We start from the raw sequence: 27,322 nt of genomic DNA, 5'->3' as shown, positions 1-27,322 counted from the left end.
TTCCGCCCTACCGCACACTATTGAACTAGTTTTTCGGAATAGCTAAACGGTAACAATCGATTATTTACGACCGTACAACTCTACTAGTACTTTAATTCACGGCATCTCTCAAATATTCATACTAATTATTTAACCTTTTGTTTATAATATTCGATCTATTTATTTATTAATTATTTATTTAATTCAAAAAGAACGAAATATACTTCACAATACTCAATTAATTCTATTAGTATTTCGCCTCTTATTATTTACTAAAGTTCGAGACATTTCCATGCCGAGCCTGAAATTTCTTTTATTTTATAACACATTCACCTTAGAGGATTGCAATATAGACTATTGCAATGAACCCAAAGTACTTGCCTTATAATTACTTACTAATACATTAACATTTGTTAATGGTTATCACAAATTGTGGATGACTCTTATTATCTCTCACTTCTTTAAAGAAGTAAGAGTAGTATTTTAAATCCTCACTGCAACCATGTAGCACTTTAATTATGAATATATATCAATACAATTTTTTAAATCCTCACTGCAACAGTGTAGCATTTTTTAATTATGAATATTTATTAATACTACTTATTTATTACTAATATTTACAAATATATACCATGCCTTATAAGGCATCAATATTATCCCTCATCATTTTAAGAAATCTATCTGTAGCTTTCCTTTTGGGTCTACTAGACTGGCTCGGGTGAATTGACCCACTGTTATTACCATCGTTTTGTTCTTGTGGTCTAGCCACTACCTCATTATTACAGTTTCCATTCACATTTGTCTGAGTCGGAGTTTCTGCCTGACTTAGAGATATTTCCATTGGATACAGATTGGATATGGAATGATATTCAATTGCTCCATTTGCTTGCTTAAGTTTGACTGTTCTGACTTTATTATCAAAACCCAATACAAGTTCCAATATTCTACCCATCATCCAAAAAGGTCTTGCTTTATTTACTGCTTTAATTAGCACAATATCCACAACTTTTATTCTATTCTCCCATCTATTTTGATACACGTTTCTACTGTGTTCCCGGAAACTTAACAAGTAATTTTCATACCACAATGTTTTAAAATTGTTCAATATTTCCTCTTGGGTGTTAAGAGCTTTATCCAATGAGGATGAATCCTGTTCACCCCGCCATACGTCCTCCTCATTCTTCCTCAAAACAAGAGATGAATTACTATAAAGTCTCAAGTAAGAATTTGGAGTAATGAATTCAAGGTTAGGAGTACTAGCTCTATAAGTCAGGGGTCTTGAATTTACAGATAGTTTTACATTTGATAGTGTGGTCGTTAATTCAAAGTAAGTTGATCTTGCCCTTCCAATAACCTTATAAAGGCAACCTTTCAAGACTCTTATTAACCTTTCCCAAGCAGCTCCAACCCAAGCCGAATATAAAGGGATTCTGATATGTTTTATTTGACACTTTTCCATTTCATCTAGGAACTCCTTTGATTTTGAAGAAATTTCCAAAATGTTACCTCCTTTAATAAATGTTTTAGCATTATCACTATAAAGATATTGAGGAATGGAGTACATATTACAAAATCTCTGAAAAGCCAAAATAAAATTTCTTGTGGACATATCTGGTAACAGTTCAAAATGCACTGCTCTTATATTCAAACAGGTGAATACCAAAAGAAACATTTTGACTGTTCCTCCACTTATGTCATCTTTAACCCAGAAATGTCCAGTATAATCTATTCCTACATGATCAAAGGGCTTTACTAAATTCATATGATGCTTAGGCATGTCAACTACTTTTGGATATTTATAAGCCAGAGCATTATACTTTTGACATACTCTACAATTCCTTATTTCAGTCTTAACTGCCACTAACCCTTTAGGGATCCAAAACCCTTGTTCCCTAAGAAAATTTAAGGTAGTACCAGTACCCAAATGTTGCACCTTTTCATGACAATAATTAATTATTAAAGATGTCAATTTATGCACTTTTCGAAGCAACATAGGATCATAAACATTATTGTCAAAATATAAGCACTTAGCAATCCTTCCTCTAGACCTTAATATGTCATCTTCATCTAGAAATAGATTTAAATTAGAGACTAGAAAAGGAACATTTTGTTCTGATTTTACTTTTTTTTCAGGAATTCCATTTCTTTAGAAAAACATTCACTTTGAGCTATCTTAATCCAATACTTTTTGGCCCTTTCCCTTGGATCTCCACCCTTTACTTTGCTTAAAGGTCTGAAGAAATAACTAGTGAATTTGACAAGCCTTTCATAACTAGAAAATTTATTAATATTCAAAAAGCCAGTGTTTACTTTCACTATTTCCACATAATTTACATTTACTTTACCTTTATGTTGTGGAGACAAACTCGTTTTTCGTTAATATTAATAGTTTATGTAAGATATCTGCAGATTATTTTATAAAAAAACTAAATTGATGAAAATTTATAATAGAGTATATAAATTTTCATATAATTCAAATTTTATATATGCATATTACTGCTGATTTCCTTTCATTCGCCTAAATATGTGGTTTTCTACGACATTACTAGGTCTCTCTCTCTCTCTCTCTCTCTCTCTCTCTCTCTCTCTCTCTCTCTCTCTCTCTCTCTCTCTCTCTCTAATATATAATTTCAAAGTTATATGAATAAAACCAGTATGACATATGAAAAATCTATTTTTTGGTGAGATAGCCATGTCGTCCTGAGGGAAGTTACTCAAGGCAGCTCCTACTTGGGATAGTTTTTATGAGCGCGCGTATGTCTTCACTTTAACACACTTTAAGCAAGACTGAAGGTTATGACACTTGACACAGACTCAAACACCTGATTCTAATCATTCCAGTGAGTCAAATGAGCCGAACTTTAATCATGATTTTTCCCCCACAGATTATAAATATGAAGATGGCGAATTTTCTTTTTATTTGCTCGAATATCAAATAAGTTTTCTCTTCAAGCTTCGTATTTGAAAGTAATCACTTTTATGTTCATTTGCATAAGGAGAGGAAAATTTAAGTAATAGTGGCATTGATGGAGCATCTATCTAAGAGATTATCTTTCCACGTGCAACAGGGTGCAATAAAAATGCATTGCCTCCAAAAACTTGATTTTAAGATAACAAGGGAGCATATAGTGAAAAATGTAACCATCCTCAACCGTGCCCCTTTCAGCAGATGTCTCAGGATAATGGCATCTATCTGCGCTGATTCCAGACCTAAATTTGGGGCCACATACTAGAGGGAGGCTTCTTGTTGAAGCTCGTTGCAAAGAGATCTACTTTCCGGTTTAGGACTTGCTCAAGAATGACTTTGCATCTAGAGACCACTCTGTTTCCAGAGGCTTGAATCTTGAAAGAGCGTCCTCCGTCACTTTGCGAACCCCTACTAAGTGACCTGCTGAGATGCCAATTTCTCTGTTTCAACAAAGTGAGTGGCCAAAATTACGTGTTTGATCTGTGGAGATCTTGAACCCTGCCTATTGATGCAGTGGACTATAATCTTGTCGTCGAGAACTAATTTGATGTGTGATTTTATCTTAGGGTTCAGTCACTTTAGAGAGGGGAGAACAGCCATGGCTTCCAGAATGTTTCTATGGAATTTTTGAAATTTTGACTGACCACTGACCCTGTATCTTCTTGGTAGGGGTATAACCCCGACAACCCTGATCCAAGGCGTCTGTGTGGATTGTCATTGATGGAGGAGGAAACTGAAGAGGGACGTGTGTCGACAAGCTCTTGGCAGTGAACCACGGCTGTAGCTGCTTGTACAGTAAAGCCTGGGTCTTGTTGTGAAGATCTCTCTGAGTATTTGATGCCTTCCTTCTTCAGACTCTGTTACCATCTTTGACTCTTGCTTTTAAGATTAAATATATCACCACTGCAAATTGTCACGAGTCCTAGACTCTTTCCTGATGACGTCTGGTGATTGTCTTCAATTGTAGTAAACACCTGACCGAGCTTGCTATCTCCTTCTTCTTGCCTTGAGGTAGAGAGAGTATATGTGTCTTCAATATCCATCTTCCAACTTGATCCTTCCAACTGAGTCTGCACTTTATCCAATAATGTAGGCTTGTACTTCTACATCAAAGGATATATATTCAAATAAGAAAAAAAAATCCTTTTTTTCTCCATCTTCCATAGTCCAACCACTTGGGTAGATTGATAAACTACGTTACAGTACCACACAATGATACATTTATAGTCTTAATAAATAACTTTTGGGTAGAATTACGTGATTTAATTGAATTAATTAACGCCTGACATTTCTTTGAGAGGTAAATTATGTTATTTTTCAAGACGATAAACTACTTTATTTCACTAGATTTCAGATTTAAGGACAAAGTTTTTTCAGTATAAAAAAACCATCAACCCATTAAATTTCAGATTGTAACGGTCGTGATATCACATTTTTACACTAATTTTCTTATCCAAAGGCTTGAAAATACTATTTGCAAGCAGAGGGTTTTAATTTTGTGAATTCAGTAAATTGATTGGGCTAAATTTCTGTACAATACTTTAAGATTACATCAAATACTAATGAATATACCTAATCTGATGCTGTATATTCCTAAAGAACAGTTCACTTAACTTTGTCGACAAACTGTGATAATTATAGAATATATAATTTTCTCAGATGTCTTCTAAGCAAAAATTGTAGGAATTCACAGGAAAATCAAACAAACTTCAATATACTTTAATTTTGTTTCGAGTTACAGGTCATCCATAAGTTTATGTTATAACAATACAGTTTGTTACCTTAAGACACACATTGCTCCCTCAAAAGGAGACAAGGGACCCAAATAGCTAAATCAACATGTGCTTCGTCACCATTTCATGTGATTGATCGAGTTGGGTAAAATGTCCAGGAGTAATGGTCTGTTTTCCCCCCAGTCTGAAATTGCCCCATCGGGAAATATGACCCAGGAAATATATCCCCCCGGGGAACTTTGTCTCAGGATAATATTCCCCCTCTGGACCAAGATTCCCCCTTTGCTTTGTGGAGGTAACCATAATTTTTTTTTTTTTCGTTTGCCATGGAAATCAAATTCAATGGGATTTCATAGAAAAGCTCCATAAATTGCAAGACAATGAAGGGTTACATTTAGGCAATGAATTGAGGTTACAACATATTGCGTAGATAAAAAGAACAATAAATTTTAACCGTGCTGCTCAGTTTCTTAGTGAATCCGTATCAAACCCCTTGCAATGTTGCTTAGAAAACAAACTTGCTGATTTCGAAGGATGTAAGGGAACAATCAAATTATTTATTATACATATCCTAAATTCAAGAAATCTGTGCAGACGTAACTTTAAATCTCCAAATGCAACAAAAAAATGCCTGTTTGTTTGAAGAATTTATGATGAAGGCTGAAGCTTATATTAGGATATTGGGAAGGGCCCCGGCTATGAGCTGTGACGGGAAGGTTTGTGACCTGGGAAGGGGGTCTGGGAGCTTGACCCGGCTAGGGACTGTGATCTGGGAAGGGGGTACAGGGGCTTGCCCCCGGCTAGGGGCTGTGACCTGGGAATGTTTCTGACCTGGGAAGGGGGTCCGGTATGGGTTGTGACCCTGGAAGGTTTAAGACCTAGGAAGGGGGTCCAGTATTGGTTGTGACCTGGGAACTACTAGGTTAGGTTAGGTGCGTTTGTTAGGTTTTGTACCCATTTACAAATCTCAAATGTGTTAAATAATCAGGTTTGGCCTATGTTCAGCCACTCACATGAGCCATATATTTTTTCAACTGGTTATCTTGTTCTTATTTTGCATTTTTGACCATTATTATTGCTATGATCACTCGTTTACGACATTTCCCACCATAAAATCCCCGGTTTCCCAATCGGTCGCCCATAATCTCTGGGATATATATATCTTGGATAATATTCTTTCTCATGCATAGTCTTCTTAGCATCAAGTGTACTTTCCTTTTATTTTTTGGTGGAGAGTATGAAAGAAGAGTAAGGTTTTCACATATATATATATATATATATATATATATATATATATATATATATATATATATATATATATATATATATATATATATATATATATATATATATATATATATATATATATATATATATATATATATATATATATATATATATATATATATATATACAGTAAAAATATATATATATATATATATATATATATATATATATATATATATATATATATATATATATATATATATATATATATATATATATATATATATATATATATATATATATATATATATATTTTAAGGACAGTGAGACAAGCGTCACCAAGATCAACTGATACTTTATTTGAATGCGCACGGAAATACATAACAAGGTGCTGACGGAAACGTAGGATTACATTGGCGCCAAGTCAGATTGAAGTGCCCGCCAAAATATATGTGTTTTCTTACACTTACAAATATATGAATTATGGGTTAACAAAAACATGTCATGAAACGATACATATATCAAAATGTAGCTCTGGTAGAGCGGAATATATATATAGGACACCACAGTGTGGCGAAGAGAGAATTTAAATAAATAAGTAGTTTGTCGATTTTCTGGACGACGAAGGGATCGGTGTCCTTACAAGTACTCCCCCCCCCCCCCCCAAGACATCGGGCGGCGTAGAGGGCTGATGATCAATCTTCGTATCTCTTCGGGCGTCGGAGGGTTCCTCTTGTTTTTGAACGGAGGGGCGCGCTGGCGGTCGGTGTAAGGATCTCTTCCTCTTGACGTCGTTTGATGATTTTTCCTTCGTTGGGCGGCTTGTTTTGTGGCGGAACTCTGGGTCTGCCAGGTCCAGCGGAGGCGGCGTCGCTTCCTTCGAGAAACGCTGGTTTCACGCGGTCTATAGAGACCCAGTCCTCTTGGCCATGGATGTCGAGAAGGAAGGCTTTCGTTGTCTTTTTAATAACCCGGTAGGGACCTCGATAAGGTCTAGTCAGTGGTTGTCGATGAGCATCGACACGGACGAAAACGTACTTGCAGTCATCCAGGCTTTTTGGCTTGAAGTGCTTGGTTCTGTCCTGGTAAGTTTTGAGACACGGCCTGAACTTCCTGGCGATATCCCTTAGGTAATCCAGCTGCGTGTCGTCGGTTGATGAGGGAAAGAATTCGCCAGGAACTGCGAGCGCTTCCCCGTAAACTTTTTCGGAGGGCGAAGGTTCGCCGTCTGCGCGAGGGGCGTTGCGAAGGCCGAGGAGTACCCAAGGAAGTCGTGATTTCCAGTCCCCGTCGGTGCAGCTCGCCATCAGGGACGCCTTGAGGGTGCGGTGCGTTCGCTCGACCATGCCGTTTGCCGCGGGGTTGTATGCCGTGGTGCTGTGGAGCGTCGTTCCCATCAGGTTCGCCAAAGCCAGCCATATTTCTGAGAGGAAAGCGGGGCCTCTGTCAGTCGTGATGTCGTCAGGAACGCCAAACCTGCTCACCCAGCTTGACAGGAGGGCTTCGGCACATGCTTGAGTCGTAGCTTCGGTCATCGGCGATGCCTCCAACCACCTCGTGGAGCGATCGATGATCGTAAGTAGGTAGCGAGCGGATCCAGAAGGGGGAAATGGTCCCACGACGTCGATGTGTATATGTCCGAAACGTCTTTTTGGCTGGGGAAAATCGCCCACCCCCGATTCGGTGTGACGGCTGACCTTGCTTGACTGGCAGTTGATGCATGACCTCGCCCATTCCCAGGCGTCCTTTTTTATCCCTGGCCAGACAGACTTTTCAGACAGAAGGCGAGCGGTGGTGCGTCCTGAGGGGTGCGAAAGTCCGTGGATGATATCGAATATTTTCCTTCTGCAGGAGGCTGGTACCCAGGGACGAGGGCGGCCCGTGCTGGTGTCGCAAAGAATAGTTACTCCTGCTGGTCCGAGGGGAACCGCACTTATCATGAGCGCGGATGGCTCCGTCAGGTGAACCTGTGCTTCTCGGTCGGTGCGTTGTTCGGTTGCGAGATTGGCGTAGTCGATTCCCAGGTGGATCGCGTCAATTTCAATCCTTGAAAGGGCGTCTGCGACTGGGTTTTTCTTTCCTGGGACATAACGTATGATGCACCCGAATTCGGCGATTGATGCGAGATGTCGTTGTTGTCGGGATGACCATGCGTCCGTTGATTTCGTGAAGGCGTGGACGAGGGGTTGATGATCCGTTGCAATCGTGAAGGGGGTACCCTCTAAGATGTGCCTGAAGTGGTGGACGGCGAGGTAGACGGCGAGGAGTTCCCTATCGAAGGTGCTGTATCTTGTTTCGGCGGGTTTCAATTTCTTGCTGAAGAATGCCAGCGGTCGAGGAGAACCATCGACGAGTTGCTCAAGCACAGCCTCGCAGGCGACGTTGCTGGTGTCGGTCGTTAGTCGCAGGGCGCGTTGTCGGCGAAATGAGCCAGGGTGGTGGCATTCGCAAGGGCATCCTTCGTCCGAGCGAATGCCTGTTGCTGGGGCAAGCCCCACTAGAGTTTTTTTGCTTTTCCTTTCAGGACGTCGTCGAGGGGTGACAGGGTTTGTGCGATGTTGGGGATGAAACGCCTGTAGTAATTGACCATTCCCAAGAACTCCTGAAGTTGGCGAATGGTCGTAGGTATTGGGAACTTCCTGATGGCGTCGACTTTGGTTGTCATGGGTTTTACCCCGCGCGAGGATACACGGTGACCAAGGAAATCCACTCCCTCCGCACCGAACGTACATTTGTCGAAGCGTACGACTAGGCGCATTAGGACGGTGCGGACGTGTCCCCGGTGTTCCTCCTTGGTTTTCGAGAATATCAGGATGTCGTCGACGTAGCAGACGCAGAAAGGTAGGTCACCCAGAATGCTATCCATTAGTCGTTGGAAGGTTGCCCCGGCGTTGCGTAGACCGAAGGTTAAGTATGCTAAGGTGTAGGATCCGAACGGTGTTACAATGGCAGTTTTCGGGATATCTTCCGGGAATACGGGGACCTGGAAGTAAGACTTGAGAAGGTCCATCTTGGTGAAAAACCTTGCGCCGTGCAATGCGTTCGTTAGAACCTGCATGTTGGGCAGTGGGTAGTGATCGGGCGTTGTGATGAGGTTGAGGCGCCTGTAGTCGCCGCAAGGTCTCCAGGACCCGTCCGGCTTTTTAACCAAGTGCAGGGGTGATGCCCAGGGGCTCGATGCTTTCTTACAGATACCCATGCGTTCCATGTCCTCTAAGGCGCGTTTGGCATCCTTCAGTTTCTGAGGTGGGAGGCGGCGGAATTTGGCGTGAGTGGGAGGTCCTGTCGTTGTGATGTGGTGGTAGAAGCCAAGCTTTGACGGGGAACCTGGCGAGTGTCGGAGCTCGGGCTTGAAAACCTCGGGAAACTCTCGTAGGAGGTCGGCGTAGGGGTGCGTTGTTACGGCGGATACGGACATTGTTGCAGGGCCATGTTCTAGGGCGCGAGACTGGCAGGTCCCCGTGTCGATGAGACGTCTGTTAGCGACATCGACGAGGAGTCCATGGTGGGCGAGGAAATCCGCACCGAGGAGGGGGCGATTGACGTCGGCGATAGCGAAGGGCCAAGAATACGAACGGCCCATGATAGATATCTTGAGGGTTTTGATTCCATAGCACCGTATGGGAGATCCGTTGGCGGCGATGAGTGAGGGAGCGTTTTTGTCGGGACCACGGTCTAGGTCGGACTTCGAAGGAGGGAACGTTGACTGCATTGCGCCGGTGTCCACCATGAGTCTACGGTTGGAAATGGTATCGAGGATACAGAAACCAATCTTGTTATGGTTAACTGCGGCCGCGATGGTGGCAGGTGGATGCTTCTGGCGCCATCTTCTAGGGACACTGCATGGTGCTCTACATTTCTTGGCGTCACTGCCGAACTGTTGGTGGTAGAAGCACCATGCTGGGTTAGGCCTAGGGTTTGGTCGCGTCGGTTGCGGTGGTTTCTTTCTTGATAGAATGTTGATCTCGTCGTCCTCGAGGGCCATTGCCGAGGAGTCAATGGAAGAGCAGCTGCTAAAGGAGGAGAACGGAGGCGGTGTTGACGATGATGCTCCGAGGCGATATGCTTTGGAGGCCTCGTGGAGCTTCTGAGCCTTCGACAGGAGTTCGTTCATCGGGAGCGTGTTGGCGTCTGTCAATTGGGCCCGTACGTCCTGTGGTAGGCGTCAAAGAAAGATCTCGCGAGATAAGCTAATCTCACATCGTCGGCCATTGCTGTCTGTTTCGGGGAGCATGAGCAGGCCGGTTAGCTCGTCCCACGCCTCGACATGAGAGGTGTCACCCATGGGCTTGCCGGCGAGGTCCAGTACTTTCTGTGCCCTTGCTGAGACGGAGAGGGAGTAGATACCGATGAGTTTCGTTCTCAGGTCGTCGTATGAAACTTGGCCGGCCTGGGCGTCGAGCTATGGGGAAATCTTGTCGAATACTTCTTCAGGTATGGAGGTGAGAACGATGTCAGCCTTGGCGCAGGAGTCGCTGAGTCTAGCGACGCGGAAGAGTACGTCCGCTCTCAGGAACCAGGAAGCGTAGTTGTGTTGAGAAAAGGGCGGCAGTTTGACTTTGGGCGTGGAGGCGAGGCCGTTGGGTGCGATGGGCGTGTTGCTTCCTACATCGTGGCCAGACGACGAGTTGGCGAAGAGGTGAGAGGTTGATATGTCGGTTCAAGCTCATCCTACTGCCTTACGTTCACCGAAGTGTGGGAGAACCAAAGGCAGGTTCTTGCCTAAGGTAACGGAGTATGTAGAAGGTAGCACGGCCGTAATAAGTCCGTTAATGGCAAAGCCAAAACCGCTGATGCTACTTTCAACTCCTGGGTCACCAGTTGTAAGGACAGTGAGAAAAGCGTCACCAAGATCAACTGATACTTTATTTGAATGCGCACGGAAATACATAACAAGGTACGGACGGAAACGTAGGATTACATTGGCGCCAAGTCAGATTGAAGTGCCCGCCAAAATATATGTGTTTTCTTACACTTACAAATATATGAATTATGGGTTAACAAAAACATGTCATGTAACGATACATATATCAAAATGTAGCTCTGGTAGAGCGGAATATATATACATAGGACACCACAGTGTGGCGAGAGAAGAGTAATTATATATAATATATATATATATATATATATATATATATATATATATATATATATATATATATATATATATATATATATATATATATATATATATATATATATATATATATATATATATATATATATATATATATATATATATATATATATATATATATATATATATATATATATATATATATATATATATATATATATATATATATATATATATATATATATATATATATATATATATATATATATATATATATATATATATATATATATATATATATATATATATATATATATATGTACTGTATATATATATATATATATATATATATATATATATATATATATATATATATATATATATATATATATATATATAGATAGATATATATATATATTCCTGATATTCTGTCAAACTTACTATACATCAAAATAGTTTCTCTGTAAGGGAGGGTGGGGGAGAAATGGCTAAGAGGGGGGGAGGAAATATCTTAGTGCTTAAATTCTCCCTGGGGGAATAACAGCCAGGGCAGCTTTTCCCTGGGGAGGAAATTGATCCTAGGCTAATTTTCCCGAGAGGAATTTCAGTCACGGGGAAAATATTTCCTGCTACACCGGGCGTCCAAAATAATGAAGAAAATTGCTACATATTATGCAGCCAACAAATCGTGTCGACTCGAGAATAGTTACAGATGGCTTCAAACTGTTGGAACCTAGATATATGTCTATTATAGGCTGCAGAGCCTTTAAATATACGGCCCCGAGACTATATAATAAGCTCCCATGAAACATCCGAATGATTGAAGACATTAACCCTGGATAGGTACGATGGGTCGTTCGCGACCCTGAGCGTAAAAAAAAAACAGGTTTTTCTCACGTGACTCACCCCCGTGACTGAATTTGTGGGTGATCGACCTGCAGGAGGTGTCTCCCCTACACGCTCTAGTAGTGTCCAGATGTGCATTGCTGTAGCTGTACTCCTTCCCCGATTTCTGAGACGCGTCGGGGTCGAGCGCGACCGAGTTTACCCTTCTAAGGTAGTTTGCATAATTATCAAAGTTATTACGTATTATGAAATTGTCGTAGAATGGTGCAACTTGTATAGGTTATCAGTTGTGGAAAGTCTTGGTGGATTGTTTGGCTACGATGTGCATGATTTTTTTTTTTTGTTAAAATGTCGTTCATCACCACGAGGACCATTTTACCGCGAGTGTCCCTTTTTCATTTTTTTTCATTTTTTTGCCAAGTCATTTTTCCGTAAGATATTGCCAAATAGTGTCGTAAAACTTTTGCTTGTTTAGTGTTGGAAAGTGTGTCTAGATGATCTGGCTACCCATGCATGACTTTGTTTTTGTCAGATACGACGTAGTTATTGGTATATTGGGTATTTAACTGCGGTTACCAATTTCTGTTTTTTTTTCAATATTTGTAAAAATTACTACGTAGTAAGGAATTGCCGTATATTATTCATTTTTTTTTCATGTTTATGTGTTAGAAAGTGTGCCTTGATGGTTGGGCTAACACGTGCATGTCTTTTTTTTTATCTGAGATGCCGTATATTAGAATGTCGGGCATTTTACCGCGAGTACCCCTTTTTCATTTTTTTTCATTTTTTTGCCAAGTCATTTTTCCGTAAGATATTGCGAAATAGTGTCGTAAAACTAATGCTTTTTTAGTCTTGGAAAGTGTGTCTAGATGATCTGGCTACCCATGCGTGATTTTGTTTTTGTCAGATACGACGTAGTTATTGGTATATTGGGTATTTAACTGCGGTTGCCAATTTCTGTTTTTTTTTTTCAATATTTGTAAAAATTTACTACGTAGTAAGGAATTGCCGTATATTATTGATTTTTTTTTCATGTTTATGTGTTAGAAAGTGTGCCTTGATGGTTGGGCTAACACGTGCATGTCTTTTTTTTTATCTGAGATGCCGTATATTAGAATGATGGGCATTTTTCCGCGAGTGCCCCTTTTTATTTGTTTTGCATTTTTTTGCTTAGTCATGTTACCGTAAGGAATTGGCAAGTAGTGTCGCAAAACTTATATTTTTATAGTGTTGGAAAGTGTTTCTAGATGATCTGGCTACCCATGCCTATTTTTTTTTAGCCAGATATGGCGTATATATAGGTATGTGTTCGATTTTCCTGTGATTGCCATTTTTTCGTTTTTTCCCATTTCTTTCAAAATTACTACGTACTAAGGAACTATCACAGAGTAATGATTCATTTATATGTTTATTTGTCGGAAAATGTGCCTTGATGGTTTGCCTAGCACGTGGCTGAATTTTTTTTTTCTGAAATGCCGTATATTAGAATGGCCATTTTTCCACGAGTGCCCCTTTTTATTTGTTTTGCATTTTTTTGCTTAGTCATGTTACCGTAAGGAATTGGCAAGAAGTGTCGCAAAACTTATAATTTTATAGTGTTGGAAAGTGTTTCTAGATGATCTGGCTACCCATGCCTTTCTTTTTTTTTTTTAGCCACATATGGCGTATATATAGGTATGTGTTCGATTTTCCTGTGATTGCCATTTTTTCGTTTTTTCCCATTTCTTTCAAAATTACTACGTACTAAGGAACTATCACAGAGTAATGATTCATTTAGATGTTTATTTGTCGGAAAATGTGCCTTGATGGTTTGCCTAGCACGTGGCTGAATTTTTTTTTTCCGAAATGCCGTATATTAGAATGTTAGCCATTTTTCCGCGAGTGCCCCTTTTTATTTGTTTTGCATTTTTTCGCTTAGTCATGTTACCGTTAGGAATTGGCAAGTAGTGTCGCAAAACTTATATTTTTATAGTGTTGGAAAGTGTTTCTAGATGATCTGGCTACCCATGCCTATCTTTTTTTTAGCCAGATATGGCGTATATATAGGTATGTGTTCGATTTTCCGGTGATTGCCATTTTTTCGTTTTTTCCCAATTCTTTCAAAATTACTACGTACTAAGGAACTATCACAGAGTAATGATTCCTTTAGATGTTTATTTGTCGGAAAATTTTGTTCACTTTTTTTTTGATTGAATATCATCAAATTTTTTTAGCTAAAATATTATATTGTTTTACATTTTTTTTTTTCGATTTTATTTCTCTTCAAAAAATTTTTTTGGGTCAGAATTTCAATTTTATAGTCGTAAAATAATCGACAATTATCCAGCAACCCACCATACAATTTTTATGCATATCCAATAATAATTAGATTAGTAAATAACACCTTGAAATTGACATACCCTTCCTACATTTCAAGTGGCAGATTAGGGAGTCTGAGTCAGTGTGGTTGGCTGCCATTTTGTGGACATATCCGAAGCGTAAGCTGCCCTATCTATATATATTCTTGTTCCCTATAGAATTTGTGATATTTTGGTATATTTTTACCTGCATAAATATCATATTATATATTAAATATATGTATTTTTTTACGAAATTTCTAAGTACTCAAAAAATTACCTTTAGATATGGCCCCTGATATAAATGTAATTTACAAAATAATGAAGATTTTTTTACATATTTCTATTTTAGGATAACATATGTTTATTCCCTAAAAAAATTAGCCACTTCCTATTTCATTTGGGTACCCAAAAAAATTCATGAAATTTGGACAAATTTTTTTGGCCAAAAAAAGTTACTCTTTTTTTCTCATTTCAGATCTTCACCTCCATGGGTCTGACTTCATGCAAAATACATCAAGATGTGTCCTAAACATTCAAGAATCAATTCCTAAAAGGATTTGTGTATATATGTATAAACTTTTTTTTATGAATTTTTATGTCAGGTCTTTTTTTTTCTACTTAATTTTTTAAAATATTTATAATAAATAGTTCTGCAGATGAGTAGTATTTATCTTTACAGTTGTTTTAAGCATTCATTGAAGTTTTTTTTTGGCAAAAGAAAAAAGGAGGTTACTGCAAAAACTGATTTTTCAAGAATTTTTTTTGGCGTCGGGGTCGTTCGCGTCCGAGTATACCCTTAAAGGGGTGTCCGAGGAGCGTACCTATCCAGGGTTAAGGCTTTCAAGAGGAAACTGAAGCCTTTCTTATTTCATCAGTCATACAACAGTGATGATTTAACAGTAATATGAAACGTTAAATACTCTGAACGAACAGGGTAAACTGACAGTGGAGGTCCTGTAGAGAGTTTGGTTCCCCTGCTGTGTGGGACTTGAAAAGCCGTCGTCATAGTAAAGTGAAGTGAGTAAGTAAAGTAAAATGTTGTATTTTGTATATGTGAACTTCAATCACTAATATAGTTATCTAATACCTGAGCATATTTCTGAAAGGTCTAGAACTCTCCTGCTGCCTCTGTTTCCCATCACACACCCAATGTACTCCTCCTGTCATGGGGAAATCAGTAGATCTCCAAGCTACATAGAGTAGGCCTATGGGTGCATGTTTTATTTATGGTAGCAATATAGGTACCCTATATATTTATCTGTATTTTATTTTTGCTTTGAGTTAAGACTGCTATAAGGGTAATGAGAATATGATACTTATAAACGGTTTTTGAGTGAAGCGGAAAATCTATTTTTGGGTGAGGTAGCCATTTCGTCCTGATGGAAGTTCCTTCGTTAGTTACTTCCTAGGTTATATTTGACTACAGTGATATATCCCAGAGAATTTACCAAAGGTATCCAGAATTCTAACTCCTGGAGCAAATATCCCTTGAAGATATCGCATAAAATCAGAGGACGTATTCTTGACACGTCTCATAGCTATCTACACCCCTAATAGCGTTTTTGCTTCGAGGGGAAAATTGGCAAGAATTTAGGAGAGCCGTTATTAAGGAAATGCTCCTACTGTACTGTAAATAGGCGCCACCCCACCGCCTCGTGGCACCATCTAGCCATTCTTTGTACCTTTGTAGGTGTAACAGGTACAGTATATTAGGGAGGGAATCGTTATCCTTTGTCAAAAGGAGGGCGGGTCCATCAGAACGACATGGCTACCTCAAGCAAAAATAGATTTTTCGCTTCGCTCAAAATCTGATTTTGGGCTCTGGCCATGTCGTGCTGATGGAAGTTTACCAGAGCATTAATGTATCTGTGGATTTTCAATTTTGCCGTTCATCTCGAGATAAGATTTCCTTTTGGCCCTCAGGGCTCAGAGATACTTGACGTTACCGTTGAAAAGGTCATTCAACTGATCATATCGGATGTCAGTGCTTCCTGCCCCCTACAGGGAAGAGTCTGGCTAGACTTTAGGAAAAAACCCGAGGATTGTGAGTTCAAGGAACAGACTAGCAAACAATTTGTATATTAGTGTCGTCATATATGTAAAGCATAGATTGTACTTAGATGGAATTGATCTGTGTAGGTTACTGAAAAACCTCCCAAGTCTGGATGTTGATAGAGACAGACAGGTTTATACGCATGTAGAAAACCTTAGTTCAGTAAGTTAGACAGTTTAGTACAATTAGACCTTACCTGGTTGCTCGGAACAATAATAACCTCAGTTCTTGGTGTTTTCCTAGATAACAATAGGATCAAAAGATGCTCTGACATATATATATAAAGTTTAGAATATTTTGGGGCGAAATGAGACGCAAAGATTCCTACTATTGTTTATTACAAAAGTAAAAATAAAAATCAAGGTTGTAACAATCAATTACAATTTCAGTTTATGCTGAGTGAATCTGCATAGGAGCATAATTAGTAATAACAGAAATAAGTAAAGATTTACCTGAAAAAAGGAACACGAGCCACTCTATGGGAAATATGTAAAGATTTCACTATGTATTCTGTTGTTACAAGGAACACTATGCATATAAATATGCATGGCACATGTGTTGGTCTATTATGCTGAATGTCACCTGTATAGTTAGAACAGTCTAATAGTGTCGACACTAGACACATTACTCACATGATATACCTTAAGAGTTTATCATGTACACCCTTCACTATAAAGTCCCAAATAGTGCACTGTTCTTTGCAGAGGTCAGGTGGCAGTTTTCAGAACACTTTCTGCTGCCACCATGAAATGTTTAATTTCCTGTAGTTGCTTCGCGTAGTGTTTGAAGAAGACTCTGGATGACTTCCATCCAGTATAAGCGTGAAGGCTTTCAAATGACATAGTCTGAAAGAAATTAAGGGACGAGGTGACTTTCCTCGGATCATGACCTGCGGGTGTACTGTCTGGATCCCCTCTGCGAATGAAATAGGTGATTTTCGCCCTTATCTGTTTCAAGGCTAACGTTGAACCTGATGTTTCTCCTCTGAAAAGCGGACCTCCCTTAAAGTCTGAAGTTCGACGAAGATAGACCTTTAGGCATTCCACTGGGCAGAGGGATGCTTCTTCCTTCAGAGGGCAGATTCTCCAGGGACCCCATCTCTTAGTGGGCAGCTCGTTCTTGGCGAGAGACGGGTCCTGAAAGAGGTTCAGTTCTCCGCAGTTTGTGAACTGAATGTGGCCCTCATCCCTAGAGAGGGCCACTATTTCGCTGACTCTGGCTCCTGAGGCTAGTGCAAATAAGAATATCAAGTCCTTTGGTGAACAATCTTCATTGTTCAGAGTTGATGCTAAGTGAAGAACCTTGTCCAGAGACCATGAAATGGGCTTAGGAGGGTCTGCGGGCCGAAGTTTAGCGCAGGCTTTGGAAATCTTGTTGAAGATATCGTTAGAAAAGTCTACCTGGAAGGCATAAAGCGCTGGTCTGGATAGGGCAGATTTGCACGTTGTGATCATATTGGCTGCTAGACCTTGTTCATGGAGATGGATGAAGAAGGACAGGCAAAAATCCATAGAAATCTACTTAGGTTTCTTTGCCTTGACGAAGGCGACCCACTTCTTCTAGGAAGACTCATATTGTCTTCTTGTTGACTTCGACTTGTACTCTTCTAAGAAGTCGATCCTGTCTTTTGAAATCCCGAACCTTTTCTTGACTGCCAAGGTAAGAAAATCATGAGATGAAGGTTCTGGGACTTCAGTGATGAAGCGGAGACAGTCGATTTCTGCACTTGTTGAGTCAGAACTGGGTCTGGCAACGGGATCAGCTTCAGGCGTAGTTCCGTTACCAGGGGGAACCAGACACTGTTGGGCCATTTGTGGGCCACTATTGCTGCTGTCCCACGGAAGAATCTCAGCTTGTTGAGGACTTTCAGCAAAAGGTTGGTTGGAGGGAACAGGTATATCTTGGACCATCTGTTCCAGTCTATATACATCGCGTTCGTTGCTTCCACTAAGGAATCCTCGTACGGAGCTACGTACCGGGGTAACTTCTTGTTGTCGCTCGTTACGAAGAGATCTATCTGCAGTCCTGGGACTTTGCGTGAGGTGAAGAAGAATGATCTTGCGTCTAGGAACCATTCCAACTCTACTGGGTTGAACCTAGAAAGAGCGTCGGCCGTCACATTGCGGAATCCTTGAAGGTGGACTGCTGACAAGTGCCATCTCTTCTTCTCCGCTAAATGGAGGAGGGCCAGTATTACCTGATTCAGATGAGGCGATCTCAAGCCCTGTCGATTGTGGCCTCTCATTGCAACCTCGCTGTTTAGGACCAGGCGAATATGAATCGAGCAGCAAAGTTTCAGTTTTTTCAGCGAGAGAAAAACTGCCATGACTTCCATAAAGTTGATGTGGAAGGTTCGGAAGAGAGGAGACCGGGTTCCTTGGACTTTCCGATGATGAAAGTGGCCTCCCCACCCTTCTCCTGAGGCATCCGTGTGAACGGTGGCTGATGGTGGAGGTGGTTGCAAGGGTACCTTCTTCTTTAGCTTCTTGACCTCCGACCATGGCTTGAGTAGGGATCGCAGACGGTTCGGTACGGGCTTCTTTAGATCTCTTCGAGCGTTTGATGCGTATTTTCTCCAAACTCCTGATACATCTTTTAATTGTGCTCTCAACACTGGATCTGCCACTGAGGCAAACTGGAGGGACTCCAACACGCACTCCTGTTGCCTTCTTGATATCCGGGCGGATTGAAGGAGTCTCTTGACAGATCCCGCTATCTCTTTCCTCTTCTTTGAAGGAATGGAAAGGCAGTGTGACTGTAAGTCCCAGTGGACACCCAGCCACTGGAACTTCTGAGCTGGAGAAAGACGAGACTTTTCCAAGTTAATCTTGAATCCAAGGTGTTCCAGGAACTGGATCATTTCCTTGGAGGCTTACTTGCACTCCTCCTTGGATGCTGCCCACACCAGCCAGTCCTCCAGGTAGGCTGCTACCTGGATTCCCTTTAGGCATAGTTGATGAATGACTGCATTCGCAAGCTTGGTGAATACCCTTAGGGTCATGTTTAAGCTGAAGGGCATGGCTCTGAAGATGTATGGTCTTTTCTGTAACTTGACCCTTAGGTAGGGGGAAACCTGACGGATGATTGGAACGTGCCAGTACGCATCCGTCATGTCTATGGAGACTGTGAATGCCTGTTTTGGCAAAAGGGTCCTTATGTGTTGAAGTGTCAGCATTCTGAACTTGTAGTGCACTATGACCTTGTTGAGTGATGATAGGTCCAGAATGACTCTGAGCTTTTCTGAGTCCTTTTTCGGAACACAAAATAGCCTTCCTTGGAATTTGATGGACTTCGCCCTTCTTATAATCCTCTTGTTTAAGAGTTCCTGAACATATTCTTCCAATATGGGGGTTGAGTGTTGGAAGAATTGAGGGAAGTTGGGTGGAGTTGTGTTCCAGTGGAAGAATTGAGGGAAGTTGGGTGGAGTTGTGTTCCAACTCCACCCCAGCCCATTCTTGACTAGGCTGTGGGCCCAGGGATCGAAGGTCCAACGATCCCGGAAGAGAAAATGTCTCCCTCCTACCGGTAGCATCTCACTTGGAGTGCTGGTTGGAGGATTTACCTCCTTGGCCACGTCCACGTCCACCTCTGTTGCCCCTGCCTCTCGAGGGGTGCTTATTGGATCCTCGAAAGGAACCTCGAGACTTCGGCCTGAAAGTCGTCGACTGCCTTTCAAAAGCTGGGGTGAAGGCGGGCGACTGGGTCGCCACTGTCTGGGGAGCCAGCTGGAAGGTGGTGGTTGGCTGTGCTACAATCTGTTGCACTGAGGCCATAGGAAGCTGTTGTTATTTAGGACGAGAGGGCACTCTTGGTCGTTTCGTCTTCCTTTTCAGCTTGGGACCCTCGTCAGCGGAAGATTTCCTTTTGGAGGACAAGCCCCACTTGGAGAGGAGATTCCTATTCTCCAAAGCGGCTTTGTCCATGACATCTTTGACCACTTTTCTTGGGAAGAGGTCTTTTCCCCAGATGCTAGAAGCTATCAGCTTCCTCGGTTCGTGCTTCACTGCTGCCGAGGCGAACTCTCTGCAAGGCCTACGGGCTTTGATAAAGGTGAACAGGTCTTTGGTGACCGTCGCCAAATGAGCCTTGGCGAAGACCATGCACATATCTGCGGTTTCCAATATGCTTGCCATCGTTTCTAGTCCCGTCTGCAGAGACATAGAGGCGGCAAGACGTTCTTTTGTCTCCTGCTCCCTGCGCAGGAGAAAGTTTGATAGCTTGGGGAGGTCTTCGCCGAACTGACGTCCGGCAATGTCTGCCTCCAGCTTCTCAACTATGAAAGTCTTATGCATATCTTTCCAGTCCTTGTTATCCGATGGAAAAGGGAGGGAGATGGGTCTACACTCTTTGAGTGTATGACAGGGTTTCCCTACCTCCATTGCCTTTACAGCAGCCTAAAACTCTTTGTCCATAAATGGAAAGGCACGAGAGGGATCAGCAACAAAGGAAGGGTGCTTTTAGCTGAAAGCCGGCACCTTGGAATTAGTAAAGGCCCTCTCTTTCAAGGTGTTTGAGAGCAAGGCCTGGGCCTTGGGGAGGTAAAAAAAAGATGACCTCTTTTGGCTCTGTCTCCTCTTTGGACGAAGGCTCCGTCCTCAGACGGATATAGCAATCCGGATAGGCCTCTTTGCTGGGCCAGAACTCTACATCGTCCACTGGGACAGTGCCCAGTTTCTCGGAGAGGAGCATCTTCCCCCCTGACATCGGCATATGCTTAGCATATCTCCAAGGATTGACGTCAGAGAAAGCAGGAAGGTCCTTGATGTTTAGCTTCTTCGGGGCTAAACGCGTCACCTCGACCTGGTATAATTTCGTACGAAGAGAAGCCTCCTTCTCCGACGACTTCTTTTGCATGTCCTGGAACAATGAAAGAAGAGAGTGCAGCGTGCTGGTGATCGAATCCAATTGGGGGGCAGAAAAAGAGGTCGAAGGTACCGGTTCGGCCACCGTTGTAGAAGAAACTGAAATCATTTCGGCTTTCTCGGTCTCACCTTCAGATGGTATGTTATCCTCCTGTTCCAATTCTTCAACGAGGAGATTATGCTCAGTCTCCTCTGAGACAACCGACATGTTTTCCTCAAGCTGGTTGCCCTGCAAGGCATCCGAAAAGACAGATTCTATCGAAATCTGGATGAGGGGAATCTCAGGTTAAGCCTGGGGAATAACTGCATCCGAAGATGCCCTAGGGAACAGACAAGCCCTCATCTTCTCATTAGAAAGATATGGGCCAGAGGTATTCTTCTGAAAACCCCTGACCCATTTGCGCAGCATCTCTCTTGCTACATCCCTAGACTCTGTAGACTTTTGGTCATCAAAAGCCTCTTTAACCAGTTTGTCACAAACGGTACATACCTGTGGGTCCCAGTATTTTAGAGATCCCTTCGTGACTGCGCTGCGAGAGTAAGTCCTGCACATGTCATGGCCGCAGAAGTTCCTACTGCGGACCCTGCAGAAGTTGTTCCCACACTCGGGATGCTCCTCCTGTAAAGAAAGAAAAGCATATAAGTATTCGGTGAAATTCTCAGATTTCATCATACATATTTATTCAAAAATATATAGCTTGGGATAGGGTAAGCTAGATGAAGAAAAAGACACCTACTGTGTCTCCTGTCCAGCCCATTGCTGTAACCTCCCTCAATATTGAGTACTAAATGCTTAATGAATTTGGGAAGAATATCCTTAGATATAAGGGGTCTTCTTAACACTGTCTTCTTTAATCAATATTGGGGATTTGGTAATGGTTGTTAACCATTAGAAAGGTAGAGAGAATCGCTCTCTTAATTGCGATGGTCTCACAATGGGCTGCTCATGAGCACTGTGTAGGTTGGAAAATTTTTTGTATAGGCTATGGCAATGACTGCCGGCATGCCGCCAGGACTGCCGTGCCGGCTGGCACATGCCGGCGTGTTCTGTGCTATAGAAGGCAAGCACTGCCTTCGGGGTGATGGGTGGCAGGTCGCCGGCAGTTGCTCTGTCGCCGGCAGCCAGAGGAACCTTCTACCAAGTAGGGCCCGGCGGCAGCCGGCGATAAATTGTCTAGACTTTGGGTTGCCGGCTGCCGGCAGACAACACAGTTGCCGGCGGCTGGTCAGGGCATGCCTATTGCCTTTGGTGCAAGTGGCGGCAGAGCTAACTGCCAGCAGGCGTCCAACATGGCTGCCGGCAGCTGTAAGCTGCCAGCAGTTGGCCCAGAATAGGGAAAGGCAAAGGAAAAGAAGGATGGAAGAAGGCAAAGGCTCAGCCTTGCCGGCCTACATCCGGAATGAGGGTTCAAATGGAAGGGAGAATTAGATTCGGGCTTCCATCTGACTGTGTCCCATCCATATTGGAAGCATGGATATGGAAGGCAGACCAAGGGAGGACTGAAGAACACTCAAAGACAGACGGGGGCTCCTGCCGGCAGCCGGCTCAGCCGGCGGCAGGCAGGAGACCCCAGGCCAATCCTACAGACTACCCATCGGGACGAATGTAGAACAGCGGCCAAGGTATGTGAAGGCTAGGCCACCACAAAAAGGACAGCAGGGGAGGGGCAAGGGTCCTTAGGTGAGGTAATACCCGAAGGTACTACCTACCTGGGCGATTCTGATCCCGAAGAAGACAACCACATGGTAGGGGAATTCAATTCCCCAGGGTGGGTTAGTCTAGGGGAGAAGGCGACTCCCAGGACGCAAACTCAAAGAGAACGGAATCTCGTACCAGAGATCTTTGGCAGGGGAAGAATTCAATTCTTCGACTGAAGATCTAGCCTCCTGTAAAGGCAACCTAACCCGACCTGGGAAATCATTTCACTAGACGGACGGATGCCTAACACAGAGAAACTACTCTGATGTCCCGTTCTAGGCTCGAAACCGACTCAAAGATTTGCCAGAGCAGAGTTCAGGGCAAATCTAACAGAGGGTAGCCTAGGCTAGTCAGAGGGAGAGGAATTGCTCTTAAATCCCACCAGGAGATTGGTATTGGCTTGGAAGGTATAGGAGGTGTCAGTCTCCCCTTAAAAGGCAATACAAGAGCAATTGGAGACATGGAAGTATACTATAGCCCCTAGGCTATTAGCCTAGGAGCAGTGAGAATCGTTCACCGAAACTCTCTTGTATACTATCTTGGAAGAGGAAAAAATAATGCAGTAATATCTTAAATGTATAGAATATTGCCTGAGCTTCAGTAAAACTTTACCAGGAAGGTTATATCATGTATGAAGTGTGAAGGTGCCTAGGCTAGGAAGCCTAGCACTCGTGAGGCTCAAAATATTTAGCCAAATTCACGACAACAAGGACATAATATAAAAATCCCTAGCTAAATTGCTAAATAGCTAAAGTTTAGAAGCAAGCGATGCCGGGAGAGTCGTTCTTGGCTAACTAAATGTACAAAAGAACGACCGCGTCCATGACGCCATCCGGCTGGCAACAGCTCTTGTTATGTTAATTATGATCTCAATCGAAGAGAAAATCTGGCAAGAGCTTACATTTACACAATTCAAAAATATTACGTAATTTTCCAGAGGCAGATGAAGCTAGTGAAGACATCATAGCAGCGAAATAAATCCAAAATAGCGAGAGATAACACAGGATAAACACCGGTCAGCAAAGCTATAAGAGAAAGAATGGCTAGATGGTGCCACGAGGCGGCGGGGTGGCGCCTATTTACAGTACAGTAGGAGCGTTGCTTTAATAACGGCTCTCATATTCTTGCCACTTTTCCCCTCGAAGCCAAAACGCTATTAGGGGTGTAGATAGCTATGAGACGTGTCAAGAATACGTCATCTGATTCTATGCGATATCTTCAAGGGATATTCGCTCCAGGAGTTAGAATTCTGGATACCTTTGGTAAATTCTCTGGGATATATCACTGTAGTCAAATATAACCTAGGAAGCTACTAACGAAGGAACTTCCATTAGCACGACATGGCCTGAGCCCAAAAATACAATAGATAAAAGCAAAATACCAGAATTAACAATCAAAATAGCCCTACACACATCAAGAAACAATTTGGGACTGTTTTTCTTCAAACGCCTTCTGTGCCCATTTAATGATTGCAGTAGTAATTGATTAGTTTCCATTAACCAGAGCAGGGAGGAGACTTTCAGCTGCATCAATTTTTCTTTGTTAGAATAAGGAGACCATTTAGTGATTCAGTCTTTTTCTCCGTCGTTCCTTATTATATTTTCAACTTGGGGAAAATATTCTGTCAAATGTCGACTTCAGATGATGATGATGAATTAGAAGAACTGATTTATCTAACATTACTTGAGATATCAAGTACGGGAACCATTATTTAACATTCATTACAGAAAACCAAAAATTTGTAAAAGGATTTTCTGTGATTTCTAATTGTTCCAAACGATCAATTGTGGTGGCCTATTGGTATCTGTTGATCGCCAGACTGGGGTTCGAGTCCTACTCAAACTTGTTAATTCCTTTGGTTGCTGCAACCTTACCATCCTTGTGAACTAAGGAGAGCCTATAGGTCACCAGCAGCCAATTGCCTGGCCCTCCTTGCTCCCAGCTTCGAGGGCAGGGAGAGGAGGCTGGGGCATTGATCTTATGTATATAGGATCAGTCTCTAGGCCATTGTCCCTCTTGATAAGGCAATGCTACTGTCCATTGGCTCTGTCATTCATGAGCGCCCTTCAAAGGAAATTGAAGATTCCTCTATTCATCAAAATCCTTTTCAACTATGAGTTGATAATAAATATAATATCATAATAAAAAAGACCATAAAATTGACGACAATGTATGAAAAAGGTAAAGATAGAACAAAAGAGTCTACCAGGTTTGGACATTTCCAATTTCGAATCCATTTTTCTTCATCTTGGTCGGAACCTTTCCCAACATTAACCACAGGATAACCTCGGTCTTTCAATCCCCTATATCTCCTTGGTGGGAATTTGAAGCGATGGTAGCCTATTTAAGGAAGGAGAAAGTGAGGAAGGATGGAAGAGGAACTTCTTGCCTATATATTATGTCTTATTAATGGGAGGAAGCCTTATGGTCTCCCTTTCAAAGATAGAATTCGAAAATTGGATAGTAAAACTGAGCAGTTTATTGATTAAGCAAGATTGTGTATTGGAGGCTATCCTCTCATAGATGGTGACTTGAAACTTAATATTCTTAGCTTTATTGAATTATTTTCCTAATATTCAAAATCCAAGAATATTTTTATTTATTTTTTTTTATTTTTTGAGATTCCGGGAGATTCAAAACCATACGTTTTTGAAAACTTCATTGCATGTGCAGTCAGAAAAGTATCTATTTCGGTTAATTCTTATTTTAGGAAGTTTGCAAGCCAACGTAGGCTTTATTCACAACCTTATCAAAGCCAACAAAGCCAAGAGCTTTCCAACATGATCGGGAAATTAACACAAATAAACATTTCGGAAAATTAACATTAATTTGATTATTACTTTTCTCTCTGTTAATGAAATCTTGAACTAAATAGCTGCATGGGATATTATAGGCTACCCTGAAAATTGAGACTCTGATTTTATTCCAGAAAATGATTTCGCAAAAAACAACACCAACCTACTACTACCTTGATCGCTCTAGGGGCCCGGCCAGACCAAGCATAGTTTAAAATTGTGTAAGAACAAGTGTGCATACGCAGTGCGTAAGGTAGGCAAAAAGGAGTAGGTGTGTCTACGATCGAGTGTTGTGCCCCAAAGACAATACACGAAAGATGGGAAACTGACTATTAATACCATTAAGAAAAACATCATCCAACCCGTCAGAATGCGCGCCATCTATTAATCATGCCCTCAACTAAAACTCGGCTGTGGCGTAGCGCGGCTTATTTAAATGTTAATATTTATTCTTATGCTGCAGCAAACTTCATTTTATTAATTACTGAATACTAAATCGATTAATATTGCTTGTTAACATGATTATAGGGCTCTATCATAGCTTATGACTTATATATTAGGCATTTCTGAATCATTAAATAAAATCCTTCAGTTAATGTAACATTAATTGGTAAGTAGCTTTATCTAAAATTGAGAGGGAAGTTAGAATGAAACAAACTTATTCTCATATTATCTTATTATTTCACCAATATAGTATATATAGTAACTATTTTCCTTTTTGGGGGGTTTATGCTCATGATTGTATACTGTACATACCTAAGCGACTGTACACAAATGTTCTTGCAAAGAACATGAACAAAGTAAAAGAAATGGCACATGCTTCATTTGCATGCAATAGTCATACAAGTCATGCAAACAAAACATGCATATATCAGAATTTAATAGCAAACAAAGAATGGGATAATCAAAACCAATAATATGAAATCAAAATGAAAAAGCTGACGTTGTTGGGGTATTAAAGCCAACACTTGTTGTTGGCACGGGCCTTTCCCGACGGACTTGCATGCTGATTAGACAAAGGTTTAGCAATATTTGTTAATAAAACTAAGAAAAGTACAACAATAAAGTAATGAAAGTAATGTATCCTTTTATACCAAATGCAATGCTGTATTTTACAGAATACTGTATAAGCAAAAATCTAGGTTTAACTTAATTTTCATAAAAAGCAAATAAAAATTGACGTCACAAATCAAATAGGAAACAAACCACAGAGAAGTCATTCAACCAAAAAAATTAGATTTCAAAACTACAAACTGAAATGTACCTGTGCCAGATTTTTCAAAAATACTCTCAAATGTTGCAGTACTGCACTCAGAGTTGTATGTCATTGCTGTTGCTGCAGATGTATCATTTGGATTACCTGTGAAAGTGGGAAAGAGTTACTAGTATAACTAATATTTTCAGTCCATAATACCGTACTATAAAAATGTATTATAAAACAATTTACAGTATATAACAACGTCTTTATATTATAGCAATAACATATTCATCCACACCTGCAAGATTTTGATCTGGACATGCATTTTTATTGAGTCTTGAGGAATCTGGAGTCGCATAGTTCTTGCAAGAAAAGTGAAGACTGCATACTCTACAACAGTTGTTTACATATTTTGTACTTTTATCAAGAAGACATTTAATATTGACAACTCTAATCAACTGTGGGAATCTGCAAATACATACCCATATATATTATGAAGCAGGGTGGCAATTCATCATTTGTCATTTGAGGGAAGTTGAAATCCAT

The 27,322-nt window shown here is 41.3% G+C and overlaps 1 protein-coding gene across 1 annotated transcript; it reads right to left on the bottom strand.

The window, feature by feature from the left end:
• Window positions 1–616: 616 nt before the first annotated feature.
• Window positions 617–27,322, bottom strand: LOC137636047 (uncharacterized). Its single transcript, XM_068368476.1, has 3 exons — window positions 27,259–27,322; window positions 26,843–26,938; window positions 617–2,046 (listed from the first exon to the last, which is right to left on the bottom strand). The coding sequence occupies exons 1-3, from the start codon at window positions 27,320–27,322 to the stop codon at window positions 617–619; spliced, it is 1,590 nt and encodes a 529-aa protein (XP_068224577.1).

The sequence above is a fragment of the Palaemon carinicauda genome, unplaced genomic scaffold, assembly GCF_036898095.1.
Source record: "Palaemon carinicauda isolate YSFRI2023 unplaced genomic scaffold, ASM3689809v2 scaffold217, whole genome shotgun sequence".
Lineage (NCBI taxonomy): Eukaryota > Metazoa > Arthropoda > Malacostraca > Decapoda > Palaemonidae > Palaemon > Palaemon carinicauda.
The sequence above is the reverse complement of the archived record's forward strand: the minus strand, read 5'-3'. Positions and strand labels throughout refer to the sequence as shown.